Genomic DNA, 27,688 nt, shown 5'->3' on the forward strand with positions numbered 1-27,688 from the left:
GGAACTCTATCCATGTGGAGCCCTAGTTACTCGAACCACCTGCTTGTGTGTGCAGATCGGCATCTCTCTGCCACTTGTAGCGCTAGGGCCTCAAAAGAGGACAATGCTAGCCATGGTAGAACGCTGCATCAAGTCGTAGTGGAGATGACCCAAACTCAGCTTGGATGATCTGGTGAGGAATTGATGGCTTACTGCAAATCATCCGTGATAGCATGAGAACTTGTATGCGCTCCACATGCCCCCAAACAAGGGCTGCCATACATCCCCGCTGGTGAGACCAAGGAGTCAAACAGGAGGGCCAATTGATTTGCTGTAATGGTTGATCGACCAAGGAGTCAAACAGGAGGGCCAATTGACTTGCTGTAATGGTTGATCTAGTAGGTAAAAATCTACCCATCTTTGTCGATCGATTCACTATAACCCATATGGAATCATGACCCATGCGCGTTCATGGCGATCTCGTGATAAAATCCATGGAAATACTTTCCCATTTATTACTAGAGATTTCCAAGGGTTGCAATAGCCCTGTGCCTCCAAGGTGTTCGGCCTTGATCACCTAATGAGTGCGGCAACCTACTACATAGTTATGAACAAATTGTTGCATCTTAGGCCAATAAAAAGTATGTTTCACAAGAGAGAGTGTCCTTTGTACTCCAGGATGTCTTGCACTAGGTGCATCATGACATTTTTGGAGAACCTTGGGTTGAAGATCCGACACATAATTTCGGAACAACAAGCCATTTCGAATCATCCACCAGTCTCCTACCCCCTGTACAGTAGGTGGCATAATCCCTATGCTCCCATCCTGGACCTTTTGCCAATAGTGACTGAAATGACTATCAGTCATGCAAAGCCCTCAATAGGTTAGAAGATATCTTTGTAAATGACAAAGCATTTACAAACTTGATTCGATTTATAGCATCAGCCATGCTATTTAGGGAACCTTTACGATAACGTATTTCAAAATCAAAATCTAGCATTAGCTCAGCCCATCTACATCTAGCCTTTCTTCCACTCAAGCTCGAACCATCACAGACATACTCAATTGACTGATTATCAGTCAATATAACAAACTTAGAACCATAGATTACCGACAAATGAAGAAAGCGGATTCAAAACACACTAATATTCCGAAGCTGCATCGCAGATACAATAGGTCCTTGAGAAGAGGGAATAGCATCACCATGAATACATATACAAGTGCCTTTATCCAAAAAAGGAATAGTATGATCCTTTCACTTTATGTGAACATCGTGGGTTTTAAACCACTCTATTCCTAACAACAAGTCTACATGCTCTAGGTGCATCACATAGCACGTCAAAATGTCTGTGTAGTCTTGAATTTGGAGTGGAAGATCTTGAACCTTGCAATCCCAAAACTGCTCCCCAGTGGGGATGTGATGTATACAGCTCTTCCAACAAGAGGGCTCAATTTTTTGCTTTCCTCCCAACCACGAGCTCGCCAAAGAAATCCTGTTTGTCATGTGAGAGATCTTCCTACTCTCTCCTTCATCTTGGAGTTCTCTCTAGAACTATCCCCCTAGCCCAGCACTTGCCACTTGGCCATCTACTTTGGTGCAATGTGTCCCACAAGGGACCCCTTCCCTTAAAGCCCTCTCTTGGGTTTCATTATGCCCTGCCTCGATATTGCCTAGGCCTAGGTGTGACCCTAGACCCAAATCCTCTAGCCCCTCTATAATGCAAGTGCTGTCGGCCCTCAGATTTCCCGCCTCGCCATAACCAAGCCATGGGCTTCCACAATTTGTAGGAATCAAGTAATCTGTCCGCAAAGAAGCCAAACAAGGTAACTAGATCCATCTTTGTGGCTCTAGTCTGCAAATCCCGGAACTTTTGTAGATAGACTTCGAAGGTGAGATTCTGTTTGGACATGTCTAGGGCTTTGAACTTCCCTACAATATCATAATCCTCCTCCTTCTTTAGGAAGTCTTACTTGAAGAGTTCTTCAAATTTGGTCTAGGTGGAGGGTTTTGGCCGCAACTCCTTCCAACATAGTAATGCTTTTCCAGATAAATACCCTGCTCCGAGTTGAATCTTCTTATCATTAGGATAAGGGTGACATTGGAAGTGCACTTGCCACTTGTGCAACCAAGTGTCTACCACTTCCTTTGTCTTGGATTTTTGATATCCAAGATAGGATCTGGTGTAATATTTTGACCCAACACTGAAGCTAAAGCATCCACATGAGTGAGTTCTTGAACGGTGCTGTTCAAAAACATAAGAGAAGTCAGAATCCCTTGAAGTTGCTGTGCCAACTCTGAATGATTCACCTTAGCCAGATCGAACTTTCGTTGAGATTTGTCGTGAAATCACTGGAAGCTTCCTTTGTAACCAGATCATCATAGAGACCCTAGTATCAAAGTTTTTGTTGTTTGGTTGGGGTTTCAAAGCTTAGTAAGCACTGGGTTTAACCAAAAGATTCCGGAATCTTTCGAAACCTAGATGGCAGCTTATGCTTGGATACCGATGAGAACATAACCATTGCTTTGCTTATTATTATTTATTTTTCTCATTTACTCTTAAATTTGTTTAAAGTCGCTTACAAACTCCCCTTCTTTACTTCATTCTTTTGCTTGTTCTATAAAAAAATTTAATTTGTAAGATTGGATATATTTTAGTCGTATGAAGGTATATGTAGTATCTTCATAATGCAGTTCTTTAAAGACTGAGCTTCAAGTGAAATTATAAGGAGTATGATGGGCCTGCTTTTGGATCTTGCTGCACGTGCCTTGCCCGTTACAAAATTTGTTGAACTTGTGGTTGTGTTTATGCAGGTTGCTGCAAAGAGGAGGATTATCACAAGAAAGGAAATCTTTCTCGAAACGAAAAATTGGTAGAGTGGACACCGCATCATGGCTAGAAACCAGCTGGGCATGCGAACGAGCTGCTCTCAAACCAAGCCAAATAAACTTCTACTCTGACCAATATTCTAGTCGAGGAGGCACTGCTCTAAGGAGGGCAAATTTTACTGTTTTTCCCTGCCGATTTTCTGTATGTTACTACACTATGAGAACCATCCTTTTGCTGCAGCTGTTTCTTGTAATGCAAAAGTTTGAAATTTGTGATTGATATGCTTAGTTCTCTGCAGTGAAATTATGCAATTTTGGTTCAAAACGGCAATTGTGCATGCCATTTGTACAGGCTATAGGTGTCAAATAGTTTTTGTTGCAGTATGGTAATAGAGTCATGGATCTTTATTTTTTTAAAAAATTTTAGGCTCTCCGAGTAGACTTAATTTTTGAAGTGAACACTCTCAATTCGTATTGAGATTGTCTCACCAATCTGTGCTTGAACTCATTGGCATGGGAACTTTCTTGTATGATCAAAACGTGAGAGTGCATGCACATAGCTTGTGCTGCACTGAGGTTGACATGCTCTGTAGGCTGCTTAATAAAGAACTTTTGCAAGCTCAACAATGTATACTGTTCCAATTTGGGACAGCCTGTATTCAGTTTAGGAAAGACCTTGTCTTGGGCTACCTAGATGGACTTGCATACTTTTTAACAGCCTAGCAGACTTGAAGGTCAAGCAACTAGTTCCATGTGTTTTTTTCTTTAAGGGTGACCAGATGATGCTGAAGGGATGCACCTTATATCCGTTCTAAGGTGTTGTAACCTCTGACATGCATCATTCAACCATAGAGTAATATATGCCTGAAGTAGGTTAAGATTGGAGAATAGTAGATGTAACAAAGTGATAGTGATAGTGATAGTGGACTCTATGGATGGACAGAAATCATAGAGTTTTTGGTGATCCTACTTTTCCATCTTTTCTTTTTTTCAAACGATCTCTGCAGCAATCGTTCTATGATTGCTTTCAGACTCATTTGATTGATCATGATGTATATACAGCTTATACTGAGATTTTCAGTTGAGTAGTAGTTACTCCACTTTTGAAGTAACTATGAATGTAATTATTTTACAGCAATAAAATATTTCTTCTCACAAAAAGATAGTGATAATTGCTCTCTGACATAGTGATGGTGAACCTCAATGTGCTTTGTGCGAGCATGGAAAATTGGATTCCATGCAACAGCCAAAGCACTGTGACTATCAGTGAAGATGATGGTAGGAGCAGTCTGACATGCACAAAGATCTGCAAGTAGCTTCTGAAGCCAAACACACTCCACTGTAGCTGTAAAAGCTGCTCTGTACTCAGCTTCACAGCTAGAAGTAGCAACTGTACTCTGCTTCTTGCTGAACCAAGAAACACATGAAGTACCAAGCATAAAACAGTTGCCACTATGTGACACGAGTGTCAGAACAACCAGCCCAATCACTATCAGTGAATCCATGCATGACAAGTGAAGTATCAACCCCATAAAGAAAGCCTAAATGCTGAGTGCCTTTAAGATATCTGAAAACATGCTTGACAGGATGCCAATGGTGCAGAGTGTTGGAAAGGTCACCTCCCCATCTGTAAGCCCCCAAATGAGGAGTGCGTGGGGGAGGGTTCATGGGCAGCACCTCACAAGGGAAGAAGGCTGCAAAGGACGGAACCTATGGAAGGAGCAGAAGGCGGGAACAGCAAGCCGTAGATCTGACCTAGCAGGGCGTGATGACATCAGCAGCGTACGGCTCTGCACGGAACTGGGAGAGGGCCTGGCAGAGGCGCAGTTATGGCAGCATGTGCAGAAGGAAAAGTGGCTGTCAGTGGGCAGGAGGCAGGCCTTTTATAGGCTGGATACCTGCCTTGAAAGGAGGGCCAGAGGACCCTGAAAGTGTGGGCCAAAAGCCCTGGGGGGGTGTGCCCTTTTAGGGCTGGACCAGCCACAGACTGGTCGGCCAGTCTGTAGCAGGCTGGTCGGTTTTTTACCAGCCCCCTTGGGGCCTATATAAAGAGGCCATTGAGCCTCACTCAATCATCACTTGGAGCAGCACAAGTACCAGCAGAAAGGAGCAGCAGGGAGCTTGCCTTAGGCCTCAGCACTGAAGGTAAAGGGAGCACACAGGAGCTGCAGACTTACCAAAGAGTGCTGCCCACCTAGGCTGGTGCAAAGACAGCAAGGTGGAAGGGATCTGGACGGAAAGTCTACAGAAGCTCGAGGTGGAGCACTCGGACTCGAGTCTAGAGATAGCCAGCAGATAGGAGAAGGACTTTGTGGTAAGATCAGAGGACCACACCATTGGTGGGACTCTGGATCTGTCTCTTTTGTATTGTGTCCATAGTTGTGGACGGAAATATGTATTTTGGTGGTTTCTCTATCTGGTTGGTTCATTGTCTATTGATGAGTTTGCACACCTATTGTATGCACATAAGTAAAGAAGTCTGTGATTCCACACCCACACCGCACACTGTGTGAGCTCCTGGGCATTACTATAAGTCTTCCGCTACGTGTACCCTCTGTTGGGTCATTTCTAACACATAGATGGGCTGTGCATTTATCTGCTCAACTGTGAGACAACATACTGTAGATTAGGTCTCGTATGGCATAGGTAAATCAAACAACCAACTGCTTGGTGATAGAGAGTGACATCACATGTACCGCTGCCATCCTCAGAAGAGAAGTGAAAGCCTGTCTCTAATGGTGTGGATACTGGCTTGCAATCCCATACTGAAAACGCTGCAAAAGCTGTTCAATGTACTTGGATTGTGACATCAAAATGCCCCCCTTACTCCTAGCAAATTGGATGCCCAGATAGTAGTGCAGTAGACCAAGATCAGACATAGCAAATGTTTGCTGCAAATCAAGTTTAAAATCTGCAATTTGCTGAGCATGTGTCCCAGTCACAAGCATGTCATCCACATAAAGGACTAAAATCAGCAAATCTGTCCCACGCTTGTGGATGTAAAGGGTAGCCTCCATAGGGCTGTTCCAAAAGCCAAGTGTGAGCAAATGAGTATGAATTCTCGAATTCCAAGCCCGAGGTGCCTGCTTCAATCCATAGAGGGCCTTTTTCAAGCGGCATACCTTGCTTTCAGAACATTCAACCTCAAAGCAAGGAGGTTGGGAAACATAGATCTCTTCTTGCAAATGCCCATGAAGGAAAGCTGTCTTGATGTCAAGCTGATGTATCTGCCAATGAAAGTGGGCAGCAAAGGCAATAACAATGCGAATAGTAGTGATCCTGGAAGTGGGAGCAAAAGTCTCCTCAAAGTTTGTGGCGTTGAACCTGGCTGCTCTTGCTGCCCCCTCCTAACATCTCCTCCTTCCCACAGCCCCTTCCACCTCCTCCGCCATCGCTCCCCCTCGCCGCCTCTTCCCTCTACCTCCTCTGCTACCTCTCCGCCCCCCCTCCCTGTCTCCCCTCGCCTACCCTCCCCGCCTCATCTCCCCGCGTTGCCCCCCCCACTTCCCCGCTCCCCCTCCCCCTCCCCTCCCGATTGTTTCTTCCGCCTCCCTTGCTGCCCCTCCTCGCCTCCTTCCGCTGCCTCTATCACATCCCCCTGCCGCCTTCTCCGTCTCCTACCGCCCCTACCTCCTTCTCCCTCCGTCTCCTTCTCTCCTCCCTCCCCCCCCGCCGGCTTCCTTCTCTTGCCTCCTCTTCGCCTCTTGCCCTTGCCTTCTCTCCCTCCTCGCCTTCTCGTCCCCCCCCTCCTTCTCTGCCTTCCGCCCTCCTTGCCTCCCTCCTTCCTCTTCCATCCTTACGTCCCTCACTCCGCCTCGTCTCTGCCTCCATCTCTGACGTTTTTCTCCCTTTTCTTCTTTCTCCCTACAACGGGAGCATTTGCGCTTGTTAAGGCGAAAGAAAACCTTGGTGGTGACCCTTGGTTTGGCCAAAGGTGCTCTATGGCAGCACCCTCGAATCCCATGGCCGTTAAGGTTCTTCTTTTCCCAACTGACAAGCAACAGGTACAACAGGCAGTTCAGTCCCTCTAGGACAAGGTGCTTGTGGGCAGAATTATGGGTCTCACGCCTACACGGAGACAGGTGTGAGAGTGGATCCAGGCGAGCTTGGCATTAGAAGGAGACCACATCCAGGAGGTCACCATCTATGGACGAGGCGTTTTTCTCATCCAGCTGAGCTCTCCCGACACTGCCTTGACACTTGTGGAGCAGAGTCCCATCCTCCTCGGCCCACATCTTGTTTACCTCTTTCCTTGGTATCATGGGTTCACAGTGGAGGACATGGATAAGACACACTATGTTCCACGTTTCTCGGTTACACTTCGCTTCCCAGGGCTTCCCAAGGAGTATCGAGCCATCCTCCCTTCCATTGGTCGGGCATTTGGCATAGTGCTCGAGTCCCCGCCAGAGTTAGTCGCCTCAGTTTTAGCAGATGATGGAGTCCCCAGGATCAGACTGGTGGTTGAGAGCCCAGAGTCCCTCCCAGAGTTGATCCTTCTCGAGACCCTTGAAGGGGGCACACTTCGACAAAGGGTGGAGATTTCTGGGTTACCAGGCCAGTGTCTTCGGTGCAGACAGATGGGTCACCTCGCCAGAGATTGCCCCCGTGGCCTCCCTCGTGTGCCTCCCCTCCCCCCTCCGCAGAGTAGACAGAGTCAGCAGGCCCGAGCCCAGTGTCCTCTCATGCAGGAGCAGTAGAAGTCTCAGACCCCTTGGGTTACCCCCTCAGAAGGAGACTGGACTCAAGTTAAAAAGAAAAAGAACCCAAGCAAGCAGGCCTGCAAGCGTCGTAGGCAGAGGGCCAATTGCAGACAGGGACAGGATTGACAGAGAGCCCGAAGGAGGAACAGCATGAGCCACCTCCTTCAGCGACAGGAACCACTGCCCATCCAGACGGTCCTCCAGATTCGGAGATTCAGCCTCTGATTCCACCCTTGCAGTAGCAGCGAGCCCCAGGAGCTCCAGATGCGGCGATGGTAGAAGCTGCAGACGCTAGCCCGATGGGGGCCGCGGAGGAGCTGATCCAGAGCCCTGGCGAGCCTGACCAGGAGAGTGGCCCTGTGGTCCTTGTCCCTTCTTCTCCCCCTCCTCCCCCTCCCCCTCCAGACCCTTCCCCCTCTTCTTCTTCACTTTCCTCCTTCCCCTCTAGGGTTTCCCTTGCCCCCTCCTCCCTCCTCAGGCCCTCCTCCTATAGTCACCCTCACCACCCGCCCCCCTCCCTCTAACCCCCGCGTCTTCACCGCTCCCTCTCCTGCTGTCCCCCTCTCCACTTCAGCAGCATGTTCTTCCGCTTTGACACCCTTACCAACTGGCAAGGGAACGATGATGCCCCCTTCTACCTCCTCATCGCAGCAGCAGGCCGTTCAAGGAGGGATCCTGAGGGATAAGGCTCCTCTTCCTAGTCAGCGGGCCCTAATCTCGAGCATGGGCATCCCTTACTGCGGGACTTGTGGAGGTTAGGACCCTGAAACTATTTGGAGGTTCCGGACTCTTATTCCCTACCATTGGAGGTAACGCTCATGGTCCTTGAGTCTTGAAAGGGGGGTTTGATCAGTGCAGTGGGATCTCCGATACACCCTGTTTGGAGATTTTCGTTTGCCTCCACAGGGGTGGAGAAATGGTCCCCGGAGGTGTTCGATGCTATTTTGGGGAATCAGATTACACTCATGATGGATGAGTGGATGGGGCCACATGGCCTAGACCTTTGGTACGCCCATGGTGGGGAGGTAAACTTTCAGTTGAGCTTCACGCGCGAGGAGCCGGTGTGTGGTTTGACGACATGAGTTATCAGATTGCAGTTGGAGGCAAAGGTGGAGCAGGCACACTTCTGGCCCCTCCAGAAGTGTGCGGAGTTGTTCGGGGTGAAAGCCTCCTTCATGATGAAATGGGCACGAAAGATCGGTATTGAGCCGGTATCCACACTAGTACGGCAACGCACGCCCTCTAAACCCCCGGTAAAATCACACAAAGCAGTCTTTCTGGGACATGCACCCACTCACAGGAGAGCCTTGTTCCCGACTCCCCCGTTCTCATGAGCTGGACCATAGTGAGTTGGAACGTACACGGGCTCCACGATCGTGTTCGTAGCCAGCCGCACTACCTGATACTTCGGCAGGAGTTGCAGAGGGCAATGGTAAGATGGGCAATGGACATCCTTATGATTCAGGAGCACATGTTTTTAGCTTCATACATTAGATGATGCCATCACCTTCTCCCAGGGAGAGGTCTAGAGGAGTGGTCCCCTGCGGTAGGACGGAGTGGAGGGGTCTGCATCTCAGTCTCACAGACTTTGGCCCCAGAAGTCTACGATCAGGGCGAGCTCATTCTAGGACGGGCAGTTTGGATGGGAGTTCGGACGGGAGAGTCTAAGATCGGGATCTTGAACGTGTATGCCCTAGCGTGCAGACTGGACCGCCCGACCTTTTGGAGGAGGCTGTTAGAGTGTCTTTCGGATGTAGACTTCTGGATTGTTGGAGGTGACTTCAACAACCTGGAGTTTGGGGAAGACAAGCAAGGCGGAGCCTCTTTTTTTGAGATGCCAGCAGCAGAGCGTAGCACCTGGGAGCAATTCATTTTCATGATCAGTGGCAGAGACCGGTGGAGAGAGCTAGATTTCAGCATGACACCTGGCAGCCTTCTCTTCTCCTTTGGATAGAGGAGACACGATGGATTGCTAGAGAGACTAGACTGTTTCTATGTTGGGGACTGGGCACTACACAGAGGCGGATCTACCGAGATTCTAGCAGGTACCAGGATGTCAGACCACTCTTCAGTGGTACTTCACTTGGATCAGCCCCGCCGAGGTCTCCCCCGTCCACATTCCAGAGGACCTCTCGCAGGATGAGGAGATTCAGCAGGTCATGGCAGGGATTTGGGAGCAGTTAGAGACGGCACCGTGTGAGGGTTGGGCTACGTGGGTGGCCAATGCGATTCAGAGGAGCAGTGAGGAGCTGCAGGCTCACGCCCACGCCCTTTGACGGAGAAGTACCCTTCAGGAGCGAGAGCGGGCTTTGAGGAGAGACCTCGCCTCCATCGAGAGGCTCAGGGAGCAGGACCCAGTGTCTCAGTGGCTTAGTGACAGATTCGAGAGTGCTCGTCTCGAGCTCCAGGACATGAAGGTGCGGCGTACTGAGTTCTCCTATCATTCCTCCCGGGCCGATGGGTGCAGCAAGGGGATAGGATGACGAAGCAGTTCTTTGATACCACTGGGCCCCGATCGGTAGGCACACAGTTACAGCGTCTTCGAGACTCGTAGGGCATCATGCACACTGACCCGCAGGAGATTCTGGACATGACCACGGGTTTCTACAGCCAGCTCTTTCAGATGGAGAGGATGACACCGGCTGGTCTTGTGGTCCGAGAGCTAGTTTGGGATCACGTTTCGCCAGTAGTCTCGCAGGACTTATGCAACAGACTTGAGGAGCCTTTCACAGATGAGGAGCTCTGGGAAGCACTCAAGGCTCTCCCGACCCAGAAGTGCCTGGGAGACGATGGCTTGACTCCGGCCTTCTTCCGAAACTTCTGGGAGATTCTCTCCACCCCTTTCCGTCTAGCTTGCAAGGAGCTTTTTGACACAGGCCTTCTCCCTCAGTCTTTGAGCAGGGGGTGGATTTGTTTGATCCCGAAAGGGGGAGATAGGTCAGACATCCGATAGTGGAGGTCGATCACTGTGCTTGATACTGCATACAAGATCCTAGCCAAGGTCTTGAGTTTGCGGTTACGGCCCCATCTTACCGACATCATCCATGATACACAGACTAGGTTTGTCAAGGAGCGTAGCATCCTGGACAACATCTTCACGTTTTGGGAGGCAGTGGATTGGTCCAGAGAGGAGTCACAGCCATTGGCCGTCCTTCTCTTGGACTTTGAGAAGGCCTACAACAGGGTGGAGTGGTCTTTCTTGGAGGGCACTATGAGGAGATTGGGTTTCTCATACAGATGGGTCAGAGGAGGTTTAGCGCTATATGCGGGAGCTCTAGCCATATGCTTATCGGAGGATACACATGCGAGGCCTTTCCTCTCTCTCGCTTAGTCTACCAGGGCTGCCCACTTGCTCCCTTCCTCTTCTTGTTTGTGGCGGAGGCTTTGGGCTACTACTTGAGATCACAGGTGGCGGGCTTCACAGGGTTGAGGCTCCCAATCCGACAAGAGGAGGAACAGCTTGACACTGATTTTGCAGATGACACGACCTTGTATGTTGAGGGCACCACAACGAGTTTGGAGAGAGTCAGGGGAGCCCTGGCTATCTACTGCGAGGCCTCGGGTACGCGGATCAACTGAACAAAGTCTATAGGTTTCTGCACGGGCCATGAGGAGACACATGAGATCCGGGAGTGGGGGAGTGACTTTGGCTTCAGATGGATACTGCGGGGCCAGACAGCGAGATACCTCGGATGCCAGGTGGGTATTGACACTACAGCAGAGCAGCAGATTGCCCCGGTCCTTGAGAGTGTTCGGTGCAAGCTTCTCTATTGGAGCTCGGCCAAACTCTCCTTAGCAGGTTGCGCCTTAGTGGCAAACCAGGTCCTTCTTGCCATGGCCTGGTATATTGCCTTCTGCTGGTGCTTTCACAAAGGTTGCATTGGGCAGCTCCAACGGTTGGTACGGAACTTCCTTTGGGCAGGTTCAGTTGGCACGAGGAACACTAGGGCCCGAGTAGCTTGGCAGACATTGATCATGCCGCAGGCATTGGGAGGCTTGAGTGTCATTGATCTGGAGATGCAGAGCAGGGCCCTTCTGGGCAAGTTGGTGGTTTGTGGCCTCACCCCAGGTGCAGAGCCTTGGAAGCTCCTCTTACAGCGAGGGCTTCTGAGGAACATCCCACGCACTGGGGGACATTGGCAGCGTTCACATGGATGGATCTTCTCAGAGGCCCCCCTTACGGGGAAGGGATCCCCCCTGATGTGGAGTCTTCACAGGGTATGGCAGAGATTGGCAGGGGGTGTCATCTGTGCTCCGCCCAGATGCAGAGAGGAGTTTGAGCGCCAGCCCCTTATGTGGCACCCAGAGATCAAAGATTAGGAGGGCCGTATGCTCGGACAGCCGACTCACATTGGTTGGGCACAGTGGGACAGTGGTCCAGCAGGGTCCTTTGGCTGTTGGAGTAGAATACCTTTTGAGACAGAGGCGAGGCTTGATGCCCTAGCGCATATGCGAGGGGTAGGGCAGCGGATGGGCGAGATTGACTTAGCCATTCCGGAGTACTGGTGGAAAGGACTTCACGTTTGGAGAGACATTAGATGGTTAGGGCAGTTTTCCCGTATTGGTGTTTCCTTGAGGATGTTGATGCAGCGCGGCAGCACGCACCCCAGCTTCGTCCGTGTAGGACTTGGAGGCCTACTTCAGCCACTCACTGAGAGTGACCCTGAGATGGATGGGAGTCTTGATGGGATACATTGACAGATGATCAGAGTGGTGGGCCGTTTGGGGAAGGAGTGGCACATTGACCCTCCCAGTATTTCAGAGCAGGATGCCTCTAGATGGTGCCTTTGGCTGTGGGAGGGTAGACCCCAAAGAAGTCTCCTCAAAGTCAATGCCATGCTGCTGAGTCTAGCCCTTAGCAACAAAACGGGCTTTGTAATGGTCCATTGAACCATCAGCTTTCCGTTTGATTTTGTAAACCCACTTAGTTCCAATGGCATTCTTGCCAGGAGGCAAATCACACAACTCCCAAGTGTTATTTTGATGGATAGAATCCAATTCAGCTTGCATGGCCTTCATCGAACAATCATTGTGAAAGGCATCTTGATGACACAATGGCTCTTCATTGCATGCTGTAGCAACCAATGCATAAGCAACAAAACTAGCATGCTCTTTCCAGACAGCTGCTCTCGTACGGGCTGGCAGAGGAGTGTCTTGTTTGTTGTCTGTTAATGTGTCAAGGAGCCAACAGGGTACCTTTTTGGGCTCCTGAATTTCTGCTCTTTCCTGGTCAAGAGCCCTGTGCAAATGATCCTGATCAATGAGAGGCATATCAGGCTAAATTTCTGGCTGCAAATGACCAACAGATGGAGGAGGTACAATCTCAGATAAAACATCATCCCGAGCATCGGATGGAAACAAAGGCATCAAGCTGTCAAATATGTCAGGGGCATCAACAACAGGCTGTTTTTGACAGTCCAGCAAAGGCATAGTGGAAGATTCATCAAACACAACATCACCCCGTGCAACCAACCTCAATGTAGTAGCAAAGCCTTGATATGAATCAGGCAACCCATCAAGGGTATTAGAAACAAGCTGAGAATCAAGCATAATCTCATTAGTGTTGGCCAACTGCTCTTTGAAATCCTTCACATTAGTGAGATAGGCATCCATGTTACCACCCTCATCAAGCTTCAAATCTTTCAACTGCTTGCCGAGATAGGCAATTCTCGTGTCATTCCGCACCTGATACAAAGATGCAAGATGATCCCATGCTTGCTTAGCTGCTTAGCTGTCTTGCAAGACCAGATATGAGGGATAATGACCCGTTTTACTGAAAGAGCAATCTAGGCATGTCTTTGGCATCATGACCATCCCATTGAATTTGCTCCTGTGAAGGAGGCAAAGCACTTGGAGCAGGAGGTACAGGTGTCCTAGCTGTAGCATTAGAACCTCACCTGAAGACCCATCACTTGAAGAAGCAGAGGCTGTAGGTGTAGCACCAGAAGTAACAGTGCGTGTAGGCATGGCCTCAGAACCTGAAACAATATGCCATAGATTCTTGGCAACCAAAACATGTCCCTTCATGTATGACCACATGGGATAATTGGTGCCATCAAGCTTGTCATCAGCCCCAATCATCCCAAAAAGATCATCCTTGTGACTAGCCATTGATGCAAACGGAGTGCAAATACCACAACTGACAAAGGGAATGCCAGTGACTGCACAAGCCTCAAGGCTTTCACAGCAAGAGTGCAATAACCAGTCCCAAAAACCTGAAATGTATGACCTTCAATGCACCAAAGTGCATTAACAAGGCCCAAACACGAAGGTAGATAGAGAATGTTGCTCCAAAAATGCCTTAGAAGGCTCCAAAACCAAGATCCGGTGGTGGAAAAGACCTCAAACAAATGCCAAATGAGGCCGTACGGAAGTAAAGACATGCTGGCAATTCCGTACAGAAGGACAGCAGCATTAAATGTGGCAAACAAATGGCACAAATTCCAAGGCGCGCCCGTACAGCACTCAATGGCCTGATAGCAGTCCGTTGACGTCAGTGGGGATGTCATAGTAGCTAGTCCCTGAGTTTATGGTTTTCAATCTTATGAGTGACTATTGTGAGATTGAAATTGCACTATGTTGTGTTTTTAGAGGATGAGTTTGGGAATGTTCCTGGATTCATCTAGGTATATGCTTCTGCCGTATTTGCGGACATGCAAATTTCACCTTGTGAAGTTTTCGTCCAAGTTGCGGCTTGCTAGTATTGTGACAATTCTTTCTACCTTAAATGGTGCGTTGCCCTATCAGCTAGATTTAGATTTAGATGCTCGTTTGGGAGAGACTAAAATGAAATCGTTTAGTCTTCACAAGCAGCTGTAGCTTGAATGAAGAGATTTGGACTACTTTTTGATTAGCCTTCCCCTTTAGTACTAGCCTTCGTCATGGCTGAGTTTGCCCTTCACCTCCGGAGTGCCGATAGAAACTCAGTATAAAGACTTTCTATAAATGGATGCTCAAGTATGTGTGGGTGTGTGGATTTGTATGTGTGAGAGCATACTTTTATACTATGGTCTACACCCACTGTTGGGCGCTGATGACGTCAATGGGGATGTCATAGTAGCTAGTCCTTGCTATGCGTGATGGAGTTTATGGTTTTCAAGCTTATGATGGGGGCAGACTTGTCAGATACAGAGTGGGCCAGGGTAGATTGGCTATAGGTTCTCATGTTATCACGGATGATCCGTGGTAGGCCATTCGTTCCTTACCATATCATTCGGGCGGAGTTTGGGTCACCCCCATTACAACTAGATGCTGCATTTCAGGTCATCACTTATCTGTACCGAGTCAGGGAGTATGGGGATTACACCTCTGGGCGTAGCAGGCTATCATGGCTAGCACTGTCCTCTTCTATGGCACTTGCAGTAGGAGGGGACTAGAGGTGCTGGTATGCATGCACAGAGAGATGGTTGTGTTGGGGTAAAGGCACTGGCCACCCTATGTAAACAGTACTTTATGTTGTACTTTAGTGTAGGACACTTAAGTACGCTAAGTACACATTTGTACTTAGCTGTACTTAAGGGTTACTACCTTATCCATAATATATATAAAGTGTGTGCTTGGGGAGGTACCACTAGTGCACTCATTGTGATTATCCCCACGAAAGTCGTGTGCAGTGAGTCAACTCCTACTCCCTACTCTATCTCCCTCTCCATCTCTCAACTGGTATCAGAGCCAACGGGCTCGATTCCTTTCCCCCTCTCCCGTCTTCCACACCCTCTCACTCAGCCAAGGGGCTGGCATCTTTTTCATCGCGGGATTCTTTTCATTGTGTCTATCGTGTAGCTGATGCGGCTACATTGCGCGAGATAGGTGCGAGCTGAGGCAAGCAAGTGCTTGCAAGAGAGCAAATGCGCGCGAGATAGCTACTCGCCAGCTCGTGGGCAGGCAGGCGTGCAAAGGGCAGCATAGAAGCCGCGAGCAAGGTGAGTGCCCGAAGGCACGAGTAGTCTTCAGGAGCGAGTGCGCAAAGGCAGCGAGTGCACAATTGTGTGCAAACAGCAAGGCAAGCAAGCATTCGAGGCAGGTGTCCACGCGGCAATACCTTGCAGGGAGCCGACTTGCAGAGTCGTGTCTCTGCAGCACGGCAACATCGACAAAATCGATCGTGTGCTGGGTATGCATGCACACAGCTGCTAATAGGCAGCAGGAACAGGTACGAGCAGGTTGTGCGGGCAGGTGTGTGTGCGACAGCTCCAGAGCACAGGCAGCCAGGCGTGTGCACAGCGCGCAGGTGCGCGCGTCTCTCAGCAAGAAACGGGCAGCAGGGCCGACTACACGGCCGACAGTAGTCGGCCGTCGGCTATACCAGACCGACACCAGTCAGTCGTAGGTGATTGCCGATCTGACCACGCCTCCAATCTGGCCGCCTCCAGCTCCAACGTACGCATACACACGCAGGCAGCGACCAGCTGCCTTACTCTTATGCATAGGTGCGCACTCGTGCCTGTGAGCGGGCAAATCTACGACAAACAACCGTTGAATGAAGCCCTCGCGAGCACACATCTGAGAACATCTTCGAGCACATTTTTTTTTTGCAAAAGCACCAATCAGCAACAGTTGTTCGGAAAACGAATAACAGCTTGTACTTGCCTTGAAAAGCGTAACCAAAAAGTACAACAATCTGCATTTTCTGTGGGAGAAGTACAGGGTACACGCATTCTGAGGAGCTACAGCAGCACTGGAACAAGTACCAAGGGGTACTGTTTTATCTTCTGTATTTTTTATCAATACCTGAGGCGGTCTTTCTCGAGTCCTTTTTTGGGGCTCACACTTGAGAAAGATTTTCCCTGTTTATGCGTCATTCTTGGACAGCATTGTATTCTGCCATTGGCAAACCATAGCCAGGTACTTTGTAATTTGCATTGTACTTTCTGCCTACCATTCTTTCCTTTTGTACCTTGTACTGCACAATTGCATGTACAGGTGTTCCACTTGGGGGCAGGGCATTACTCAACTCTGAGGCTTAGCTTATGCCGCAAACAGAGTTGAGGCAGGTTGTTCACTTGGCCAGTGAAGCGTTACAACGTATGCATTGACAGATTTGCAGTGTGTATGCATATTTTCTGAGCAGAGGTCTATGCAATTTTGAAGCGGTGTATGCATTGTCACTTGCAGTGTGTATGCTTATTCTCGTGCAGAGACAGATGCATTAGTCAGGATTGTCACCCGCACAGGCAGTGGATGCAGGCAGATTGCAGATTGTTGTGACAAATGCTTATCTAGAGCACTACTATGCTTTGAAAGTGCAAATTTGACTTACAGTGTTTGGTCAAAGGTCAATCATCTCCAGATTGGAGGTCAAATCTCTGATTTTCTTCATGCATTCAAAGGGCTTTTGAGCCACCTCACTTCCAAACTGTAAATTCAGTTGGGGGGGAAGTTTCTGGAGCATTAGAGGTCTAAAATCAGGGACTTTCATCAAAAAATCAGAAATTTACTGTTTTTTGACAGTCCGGGACTGTCAAACAGCAGGTTTGACCATATTTGACTATCAAAAAAGTCAAAAAGTAATGCTGTTTTTTTTTATTATATCAGTTCTGGGATTTTTCTAGAGCGATTTGACGCAGCCGTACCGCACTTTCGCCAGCGAAAAAGACAGGAACAGCTTGCTGTACTGTTTCTGTAGCAAGTGGGAGAAAAATATTCAGTTGGTTTTGTGCCACTGAAACAGTACCAAGTTCACTTTTGATCGTACTTCCGCTGCGGGAGAATTTTCTTGGAGTGACTAGTGCTTAATTGCACGACTACAGGGAGTCAGGCGGTTCCATTGAGGAACAAACTCCACTTTCTTTACCATGAGTTCCGGAAGCGACGTGTCGTCCTTGTTCCAGATAAAGAAGCTCGAAGGAGCTAAAAACTACGACATATGGAGGACACAATGCTACAATGTGCTGATGCAGAAGGACCAGTACAAGCCTATAAAGGAGAAGGGTGTTAAGCCCTCCAACGTTACTGATGAGCAGTGGGAGAAGATGGACAACTTGGCCATGTCGACCATTATGCTTACAGTTGTTGATTCACTGGTTGTAGGCATCAGGGATGAACCTACTGCGTGGAGGATGTGGAAACGTCTTGAGGATACTTATGCCAAGAAAAGTGCCACGGGAAAAGCTTACTGGCTGAAAAAGCTTGTTGGTCTTCAAATGAAGGAGGGGACACCTATGTCCACTCATATTATTGAGTTTAACAGCATATTCAGCCAGGTGATCAACCAGGGGTTGAAGCTCGATGATGAGCTGAAAGCTACACTCATCCTATGTTCTCTACCTGAGTCATGGGACACATTCAGGACTTCTACCAGCAACTCAAATGCCATTCTGTTATTTGCAGATGTGGAGAGTGCTCTTCTACAGGAAGAGATGAATAGAAAGAACAATGCTGTTGGGAAGTCGAATGCTTTAAATGCACGCAGCAGGTCCAAGACACGTGGAAACTACAAAGAAAGAGAGAGGAGCAAGTCCCGCTCTAAAAGTGATCTTGTATGCAACTATTGCGGCAAGAAGGGACATATTGAGAAAAAGTGTTTTAAAAAGAAGAACGACCTGAGAGCCAAAGAAGGCAAGACTCAAGGCAAGTCTAAGGGCAAGGAAAAAGAGGAGCTGCATGTTACTTATGTTAGTGACAGTGACAGTGGACGTGAGATATGTTTCACCTCTTCACTGGAGGCTCATACACTTCATGCTGGTGATGGATCAGATATGCTTTCCTGGATTATAGATTCAGGTGCTTCATTTCATGTTACACCCTACAGAGATCTGTTTGTCAGATATGCAGGAGGGCAGAAGGGAGTTGTCTTTCTTGGTGATAACCATGCATGTTCGATCATTGGCATAGGTGATGTCAGGCTTGTTCTTGAAAATGGCCAACAGTTAATGCTCAAAGGAGTCAGGCATGTCCCTGAAGTGAAGAAGAACTTGATTTCCACAGGTTTATTGGATGACGATGGTTATCAGACCACCTTTGGCAGTCAGAAATGGAAAATCAGCAAAGGGGCAATGGCTATTGCCAGGGGTCCTAAGGTTGATACTTTGTATTCACTTCATGCTGGACATTGTCCGCATTCCGATGTAAATGCCGCCGAGCTGCCAAAGATTTCATTGTGGCATAGCCGGCTTGGCCATATGAGTATTAAGGGAATGGAGCAATTGGCTCATTTTGGTTACTTGCCGAGTCTAAAATTTTCAGATTTAAAGAAATGTGAATTTTGTCTCTACGGTCGTCAAGTACAAATACCTCATAAGAGAAGGTCAGATCAGAAATTACAGCTCTTGGAGCTGGTACATACAGATGTGTGTGAGATGCCTACACTCTCTTTAGGAGGTTCTAAGTACATACTGTCATTCATAGATGACGCCACCCGCAAAGTGTGGGTTTACACTCTCAAAAAGAAGAGTGATACGTTCAAGGCTTTCACTAAGTTTGTTGCACTGGTTGAAAATGAGACAGGCAATAAACTGAAAGCTTTACGATCTGACAATGGTGGAGAGTATTTGTCCAAAGAGTTTCAAGAATTCTGTGAGGCAAAGGGTATTCAAAGGGTGTTGTCTGCACCATATGATCCTCCACAGAATGGTACCGCTGAAAAAATGTTCAGGACCATTCAAGAGAAAGTCAGATCCATGTTGTCACATGCTGCACTGCCCCACACATTTTGGGCTGAAGCTGTAAAGACAGCTGTGCACCTTATTAATAGGTCACCAAACAAGAGACTATGTGGCGGTGTGCCTGAACAGGCATGGACGGGTAAGCCTCCGTCTTACAAACACCTACGGGTCTTTGGTTGTGTCGCGTATGTGCATGTACGCAGGGAAGACAGAACTAAACTGGATCCAAAGTCTCTTAAATGCATATTCCTAGGTTACGGTGACAAAGGTGAGATGGGCTACAGGATTTGGGATCCCAAGAACAGAAAACTTATACGCAGCAATGATGTCGTGTTTGATGAAACCATCATGTTCAAGGAACCTGTTGTACAGCAGGGACCTTTAAAAGTAACTATTGATGATGACAGGCATCATGGGCAACAAAGACAGGCTGTAAATCAGCCACAACAGCAGCATAACCAGCCATTAAATGATGCTGCAGCAGGTCCTAATGGACAGCCAGGTATGGCAGAAGACATCCCAATGGATGAGGCACAGTTAGGTGATCTTCCTGACATGCAAATGCAGCCAGGAGACATGGGACAGCCACCTTATTAGGGTGATGAACAGGCTGGACAGCCAGCTCAAGACGATGGTCATTGGGTTAGAAGGTCAACCAGACCGACGCGGCAGCCAGAAAGATTTGTTCCAGGCATTGATTATTTGATGCTCACTGATTGTGGAGAGCCTTCATGCTACAGAGAGGCTAGGCAGAGGGCAGACAAGGTTCAATGGGATCTTGCTATGCAGTGCTTTGGACAGCCCTCAGACAGATGCCGAGAGGGCTGAGATGTCAAAGATTCCATATGCATCAGCGTGTGGCAGTCTCATGTATGCTATGGTTGCAACCAGGCCCGATATTGCGTTTGCAGTGGGAGTGGTTAGTAGATACATGGCAAACCCCGGCAAGAAGCATTGGAATGCAGTGAAAGGTGTCATGAGATACCTGAAGGGTACACAAGATTTGTGTATATGTTTCGGCAGTCAAGATGCAAAAGTGCAGGGTTATACAGACTCTGATTATGTCGGTCACCCTGATACCCGGAAGTCTACTACCGGATATGTTTTCACTTTCACTGGAGGTGCAGTGTGGTGGGTATCTAGAATGCAGCAATGCATTGCTCTGTCTACCACAGAAGCTGAATATATTGCAGCCACTGAGGCATGCAAGGAGGCTATATGGCTATCTCGGCTAGTGGCAGATTTGGGTTATCCATTGGAGTTTCCATTGTTGCATTGTGACAGTCAGAGTGCCATACAGTTGGCACGTAATCCTGTCTTTCATGCAAAGACGAAGCACATAGATGTGAAATATCACTTCATCAGGGAGGTGCTTGAGAACAAGCAAATTCAGCTTGTTAAGGTGCATACAGATGACAATCCGGCAGATCTATTAACCAAAGGGTTAGCTGCAGAGAGGTTTGCACACTGCAGATCTCTTATGGGTATTGGTTGAAGCCAGCATATTGGTCTTGTACATTGTATACATTTGCTGTTTTTTATTCTTTCTCTCCTTGAGGGCACACTGCCTTTAAGTGGGAGGTTGTTGGGGTAAAGGCACTGGCCACCCTATGTAAACAGTACTTTATGTTGTACTTTAGTGTAGGACACTTAAGTACGCTAAGTACACATTTGTACTTAGCTGTACTTAAGGGTTACTACCTTATCCATAATATATATAAAGTGTGTGCTTGGGGAGGTACCACTCACTCATTGTGATTATCCCCACGAAAGTCGTGTGCAGTGAGTCAACTCCTACTCCCTACTCTATCTCCCTCTCCATCTCTCAGGTTGGAGGGACTGGGGCTCCACATGGACAGACTACCTCCTTTTTAGTACAGCATGGATGCTCGGTTTTCTCCCCTCCTATCACACGATGTCAACCAGGTTATTTGTGAGGATCTATTACAGCTACACACATTCTGGACCTGGTTGGGCCCAAGTGATCTTTATGTGAAGCTGGGTTTCTACAGTGATCACTTATATCACAGTGGAGGGTTTCATTGACCCACCAGGGTACACACAGATTTACTTACTCCACTCATTGAGGATCTCTCTTGGGCACTTCCGGGTCTCTTCACATAGACTTTGTATTGAAAGCGGTAGAGCAGAGCGACTACCCAGGTGTTAGAATTATAGATATAATTCAGCAGTGACCAATGTAATATAATAAGCTAGTTAGGGGCACTTTTCCCTCTTTAAGAGGTTTTTCCTCCTAACCGCAGTTAGTTCACTTACTATGGTTAGTGACTACTAAGGTTTTGTCACTAGGACAAAACCTTATCTCTCATTCATCGAGTTGTACTCTCACACTCTTCTATTGCAACTCAGCTTTCAGCTTCCAAGCTTCCAGCTCTCACTCTCTCTTGCTCTCTCTCACTCACCATTCTCTCACATTTGGTATCAGAGCATTAGATCCAGCCCCCTATGACTTCCTCGTTGAGCTCCAGCTACAATCCGCTACACCTCGTCGTACAGTCCGTACGACTGTACGGAACCTTAACTTGGTTTCTGCACGTCCGTACATGTCGTACTGCTCCAGCTCCATCCGTACGTTTCGTACCTGCAGAGTCGAAATCAGCACCGTACTGTACCTGCTCGTCGTACATCGCGACTGTATCGTACATGCGCACCGTACAGATCTGCGCCGTTCGTACTCCGTACAGCTCCTGTCGTCCGTACTCCGTACAGCTCTAGTCGTCCATATTCCGTACCTTCGTACGGTCATCTGTACAACGTACGAATTTCATACAAGACCATACATTGACAATTCCGTACTGTCAGCTCACTGTCCGTACACTTCTGTTGCTGGCCTTCTGTGGAGAGTTTTACTTCTGCAGGTACTCGAGCAGTTAGTTTTTTGGCAGGCTTTGTTTGCAGATAGCCATTGTTTGGCTCAGTTTTCTGGAAGAATTTGGGGCATTTTGTTTGTTGCAGACATTGCAATCATTGTGTAGTTTCGGAGCTACACTTGGAGCAAAAATTGCAGATTTGGTCTGAAATTTGGGGCTTTCTGCTGAAGTTGCAAAATTTGGGGCTTTCAGTACTTCTGCCCCTTTCTGGTTGCAATTTCGAGCTCGAAATTTGGGGCTTTCAGTTTTGCAGTACAATTTCTTGAAGAAAAGCAAACACATGCCTCACAAATTCTGGCTTGAGGGTTTGATGTGTGCCAATTACATTTTGAATCGGGCTCCCACTAAGGCTTTAAAAACAAAAACATTGTACCATCGTTTAAATCAAGAAACATAATTTTGAGCCAATTTTTGACGTTTTCCCCTGGAAAAATAGTACATGTATCCCCTATCACTTCACACTCATGCCCTAAGTTTGTGCTCTGATTTTAGAAGGAACTAATAACCATTTGGGCTTTGAAATTACAGCAAATGCACTTCAAGTATGCAAGCTCAACAAAGCTTTATATGGGCTGAAACAGGCCCCTCGTGCATGGTATGCCAAGATCCATGCCTTTTTGACCAGCAAGGGGCTGCACAATAGTCCTACTGAGAGCACCCTCTACATCAAGATGGATGGGGAGGAAATTTTAGTCATTTTTCTTTATGTCGATGACTTATTGCTCACAGGGTCCAATGAAGACAAAATTGCAGATTTCAAAGCTGATGTGCAGACCAACTTTGACATGTCAGATTTGGGGCTGCTTCACTTTTATTTGGGGATCCAGTTCTCTCATGAGAGACGTGGCACTGTTATGTCTCAGTCCAAGTATGTTCAGAAACTCTTGGACAGATTTAACATGCATGAGTGTAAGCCCATAGCCACTCCCATGGAGCCGGGGCTGAAACTCACAATGCATGATGCAGGAGAATTAGTTGATGCCACACTTTACAGTCAGGCGGTTGGATGCCTCATATATCTCTGCAACACTAGACCTGAGATTCAGTTTGCAGTATCTCAGGTGAGCAGGTACATGCACAGCCCAAAAACTATGCATTGGCAGGCATTTAAGCGCATCTTCCGTTATTTGCAGGGCACGAAGTCTTTTGGCTTGCTATTTCCCAGGGGGGGTGACTTGCAGATGCATGCCTACAGTGATTCAGATTGGGCTGGTGATTATGACACTAGCTGAGCAAGAAACAATCTACAGTGGCTACCTCATCATGTGAAGCTGAGTACAGGGCAGCTTTCACAGCAACAGTTGAATGTGTCTGGTTGCGACGTCTATTTGCTGATCTTCATCTGTCTTTGGAGGGTCCTTCTCCAATTCTCACTGATAGTCAGAGTGCCATTGCAGTGGCAAAGACTACAGTGTTTCATGCTCGCACGAAGCACATTGAGGTTCACTATCACTACGTTAGAGAGAAGTTGCATGCAGGAGAGATCAGTATGATCTTTGTGTCCACACATTACAACGTTGCAGATATTTTCACCAAAGCACCACGTGAAAAGTTTGAGGCATTTCGCAGTGCCCTGAACTTATATCCGTTTGGTGATTGATCAGCCTTGTACATGACATTGGCACTGCAGGGGGGTGTTAGAATTATAGATATAATTCAGCAGTGACCAATGTAATATAATAAGCTAGTTAGGGGCACTTTTTCCTCTTTAAGAGGTTTTTTCCCCTAACCGCAGTTAGTTCACTAACTATGGTTAGTGACTACTAAGGTTTTGTCACTAGGACAAAACCTTATCTCTCATTCATTGAGTTGTACTCTCACACTCTTCTATTGCAACTCAGCTTTCAGCTTCCAAGCTTCCAGCTCTCACTCTCTCTTGCTCTCTCTCACTCACCATTCTCTCACACCAGGGAGAGGCGCATATGCACTTTGTGTGACATGCAGGAGGTTGAGACAGAGGAGCACTTCATCTTCAGGTGTCTTGTTTACTATGAGATCGAGCGTTTCTACGGCCTCTTCAGAGACAGCTATGGGGTTTTGGTTGGATTCATCTCCTACCTAGACCAGCGATGTTTGGCAGGTTTCGTTCATGAGGCACTCAGACTCCGCGAGAGTGTACTTCGAGCACAGAGACAGGAGCAGACTTCTTCCTTGGCTGATCCCTCTCAGAGTTCAATCATGAAGTTTTTTCAGCCAGATCACATGGACACCCACGAGACGAGGCCTTGACACGACCATGACCCGGAGCCTGTGACTCGACAGCTCAAACAGAGGGTTGACACATAGATCACACTTGGGGACATCCCCTCCCGGTTTAGAGTCGTGTCTCGCCCGACGGGGGTCACAGTAGCCCTGGTTAGATGCAGAGCTTTGACTAGGAGACATGCCAGGGCTGCACCTTTGAATGCCCGACAGCACTCTATCGCTGATTTCATGACCCCATTGCCTCATCCACCTTGACGTGCTAATGGTGATGAATTTTTTGCATTTGCATTGGTGTGGATGCTCGTTTAGTAGCTCCACCACCATAGCTTGTTTGTACTAGGATTTCTACAGTCTCATAGATTGGTGTTCCAAAGACTTTAATAAACTTTCTTTCTTTCTTTCTTGTCACTGAGCTTGTGTGCTCCACCTTCAGCATATGTATATTCTCCGTCCAAAGACCTGAGCACCTTGCTGCCCTAGAAGACAGCCTAGGTTCCAGCCCTAGATGAGCTCAGTCTGCAGCACCACTGGGACTCCTCTAGCACCTGGATGTAGGCATGAGGGTATGCTTTCTGCTGCTCCCCAAACTGCTGGCTTGCTGGATGTGAAATGCCTCCCCAAGAGGCTCCTTTTATAGGCCCCAAGGGGCTCCAAACTGGCCAACTTGATGGCCCCTTCTGGCTGACTCAGTCTGCCCCAACGGACACCTCATGCACCCCCCTTTATGGGGCTGTGGGCTGTTATAGTTATTGCCATATTCTAGGCAGTGACCAATGTAATCCATAAGTGAGTTAGGGGCACTTTTCCCTCACTAGAGGTTTTCCCCCCTAAGCATAGATAGTGGGTTAGTGTGGTTTTGTCACTTAGACAAAACCACCTCCACTCTTGTTTGTATCTTATCTTATCTATTGCATATCCTACGTTTTGCTCTCCAGCTATCTTGCTTCCTGCTTGTTTGCTCATCTCCCACATTTGGTATTAGAGTAGGCAGCTCTTGGACCAGCATTCTTTTCCTACCAGCCCGCCATCATTCTCGTCTGCACCAGCCCCAGCTCCTGTCTGTACGTTGTACGATCGACCAGCTTGCACGCTGTCTGTACATATGCCACTTGCAGCCGTACAAGTCTATGCACCCGTCTGTTCCAGCCCTGTTCGTACACCTGCACAGCTCTAGACCCGTCGGCCGTACGTGCTTTCGTACTTGCATCGCCGTACATCCGTTATATTCTTCTCTCATTGGAGGGTCCTTCTCCGATTCTCACTGATAGTCAGAGTGCTATAGCAGTGGCAAAGAATCCTATGTTTCATGCTCGCACGAAGCACATTGAGGTTCATTATCATTATGTCAGAGAGAAGTTGTATGCAGGGGAGATCGGTATGATCTATGTGTCAACACATGGCAATGTTGCAGACATCTTCACCAAAGCAATTCCACGTGAGAAGTTTGAGGCATTTCGCAGTGTCTTATCTCCTTTTGGTGATTGATCACTTCCTTGTACATCATCACATTGGCACTACAGGGGGGTGTTAGAATTATTGCCATATTCTAGGCAGTGACCAATGTAATCCATAAGTGAGTTAGGGGCACTTTTCCCTCACTAGAGGTTTTCCCGCTAACTACAATTAGTGGTTTAGTGTGGTTTTGTCACTTAGACAAAACCACCACTGGGGGCGAATTCCACAATGAGGCCTTTCTCAGTGTCTCCCAGTTGACTTTTTCTTCCGGGTGAGAGTCCTATACCATTGGCTTGCTTTGCCATCCGAGCTGAGACCAAACGCATTGGCCATTTCTAGATCCCCGGGAGCTCCAAAGGCTTCACATATTTGATCAAATCGCTCCATGTGGGAGACCGGGTCTCCTTTTGCAAGGAATTTGGTCATTAACTTGGAGATGGCTATGGGTGGGCTCCTTGAGGGATTCGTAATACCTGCGGGAAACACTGGGGCGGGTGGAGGTGGTGTGGCCCCCCTTCCTAGGGCATTCACCAAGATGCGCATTGCCTCATCAGTTAACACTGTTCGGGCAATTGTCGGGGGTGGTGGCCTAATGGGACGCAGGGGTGGCCTTAAGCCTGACCTTGGTGGTGGTATCCATGTAGTTGTTGGTAGTGGCATTGGAACAGATGTGCCAAGGCCTACATTCATTAGAGCAATAGGTACGGATGGAAACGGCCATACTCCAGGGGGGGTGGGTCATGGGGCATGGGCACGGTGGTTCCATGCAATGGACGATAGGGTGGAACCTGTGGAGCCACATAGTTGACGAAAGTTGGTGGCACATGGACTCTTGGGGGTTCATGAGACGCCCCTCCTTGAAAGCCTCTCGCATCTCCTCGACTGGGGTCTTGCCCTCGGAAGTCCCTCATCCATGGATCTTCATCATCCATGTGTTCCCATTGAGGGTGCCTTGCGAAGGAGGAAGGTCTTGGGTCCACAAAGGTGGTTTCAATCCTGGTCTGCGTTTCGGGAGCTGGATGTTGTTGACCTCCCATTCCTGCAGACATGCTAGTGAAGGGGTTTTCCATGTTTGCCGACTCTATTCGGCCTAAATGTCCGAATATGTTGGAGAACGTACCTCTTAACCTCGACGCTACAGAAGGTGCGGGAGAGTTGGAAGAGGTCACATTAGTGAAAGGGGCTTGGGAAACCCTTAGATCCGAGGGATCTTGCATTACCTCGTCCAAGCTCTCCATCTTGTCGGAGCTAGATAGATCCTCCTGTCGAGGTCCTATTACCAAATGGGAGCTAGAAATCGAGCTTCCGGATCTGGCTGATCCCCGTCTCAACATCACTTATGATGATGTCCTCAATACCTGTGAGCATCCCATTGTGGCAGTCTTCAAAGCTACTACTGTTTCTTGATTTGGAGCCCATTCATGTAGTTCTTTTCTTCTCATAATACTTTCTTGCGTCTTCCATCACATTGAAGGAAACTATCTTAGGAAAACTTGATTTCACTTGAAGAAGGGGTGTATCCTTGGGCTGTGTGCTGGCCGACTTGGTTGGCCAGTCTTTTGCGGCCCTTCCCTTTGCTGTACCACCTAGCCTTTTGTGCGCTGTGCACATCTACCTTCTGCCAGGCCATGGTTGCCAGGGTTGCCTTTCCAACTCCACTCTTGTGCCTTCTTGCTGCCCATCTGCTCCCTCGATGCAGCCTTTGAGGCTGCAGATGGATCTCCTTATGTGCTGCCCACATGGCAGCCCTGCTTCTGTCCATGTGGCAGCCACTTCTTCTTTCTTTTCTGGGCCTATCTTGCCCTAGGTCTCCTGCCCCCACACTCTCCTCTTTTGGGGGCTTACAGATGGGGAGGTGACCTGTCCAACATGATTTGTCTCTCTTCGAATATTCGGTTGTTAGGAGACTAGATGCACCAAATTTCAGGAAAGACATCTTCTTTGGAATACATACGAAAGACATGCCCTATGTTGTCTCATATGTGAGAACTGTAGATCCATGGAATGTTGGGGGATTAGAGAAACTT

The 27,688-nt window shown here is 48.1% G+C and overlaps 1 protein-coding gene across 1 annotated transcript in view; it reads left to right on the plus strand.

Moving 5' to 3' along the window:
- The window catches only part of LOC147882472 (Insulinase (Peptidase family M16) family protein), a 178,827-nt gene that overhangs the window by 12,604 nt on the left and 138,535 nt on the right, over nucleotides 1-27,688 (plus strand). Inside the window, exon 2 of the mRNA XM_087401054.1 lies at nucleotides 2,793-3,009. Within this exon, the coding sequence (XP_087257180.1) occupies nucleotides 2,793-3,009 (217 nt within the window). The remainder of the gene's footprint in view (nucleotides 1-2,792; nucleotides 3,010-27,688) is intronic.

Source organism: Dipteris shenzhenensis, chromosome 29 (assembly GCF_047967505.1).
Source record: "Dipteris shenzhenensis isolate YYH24624 ecotype China chromosome 29, Dip_SZ_1.0, whole genome shotgun sequence".
Classification (NCBI taxonomy): Eukaryota; Viridiplantae; Streptophyta; class Polypodiopsida; order Gleicheniales; family Dipteridaceae; genus Dipteris; species Dipteris shenzhenensis.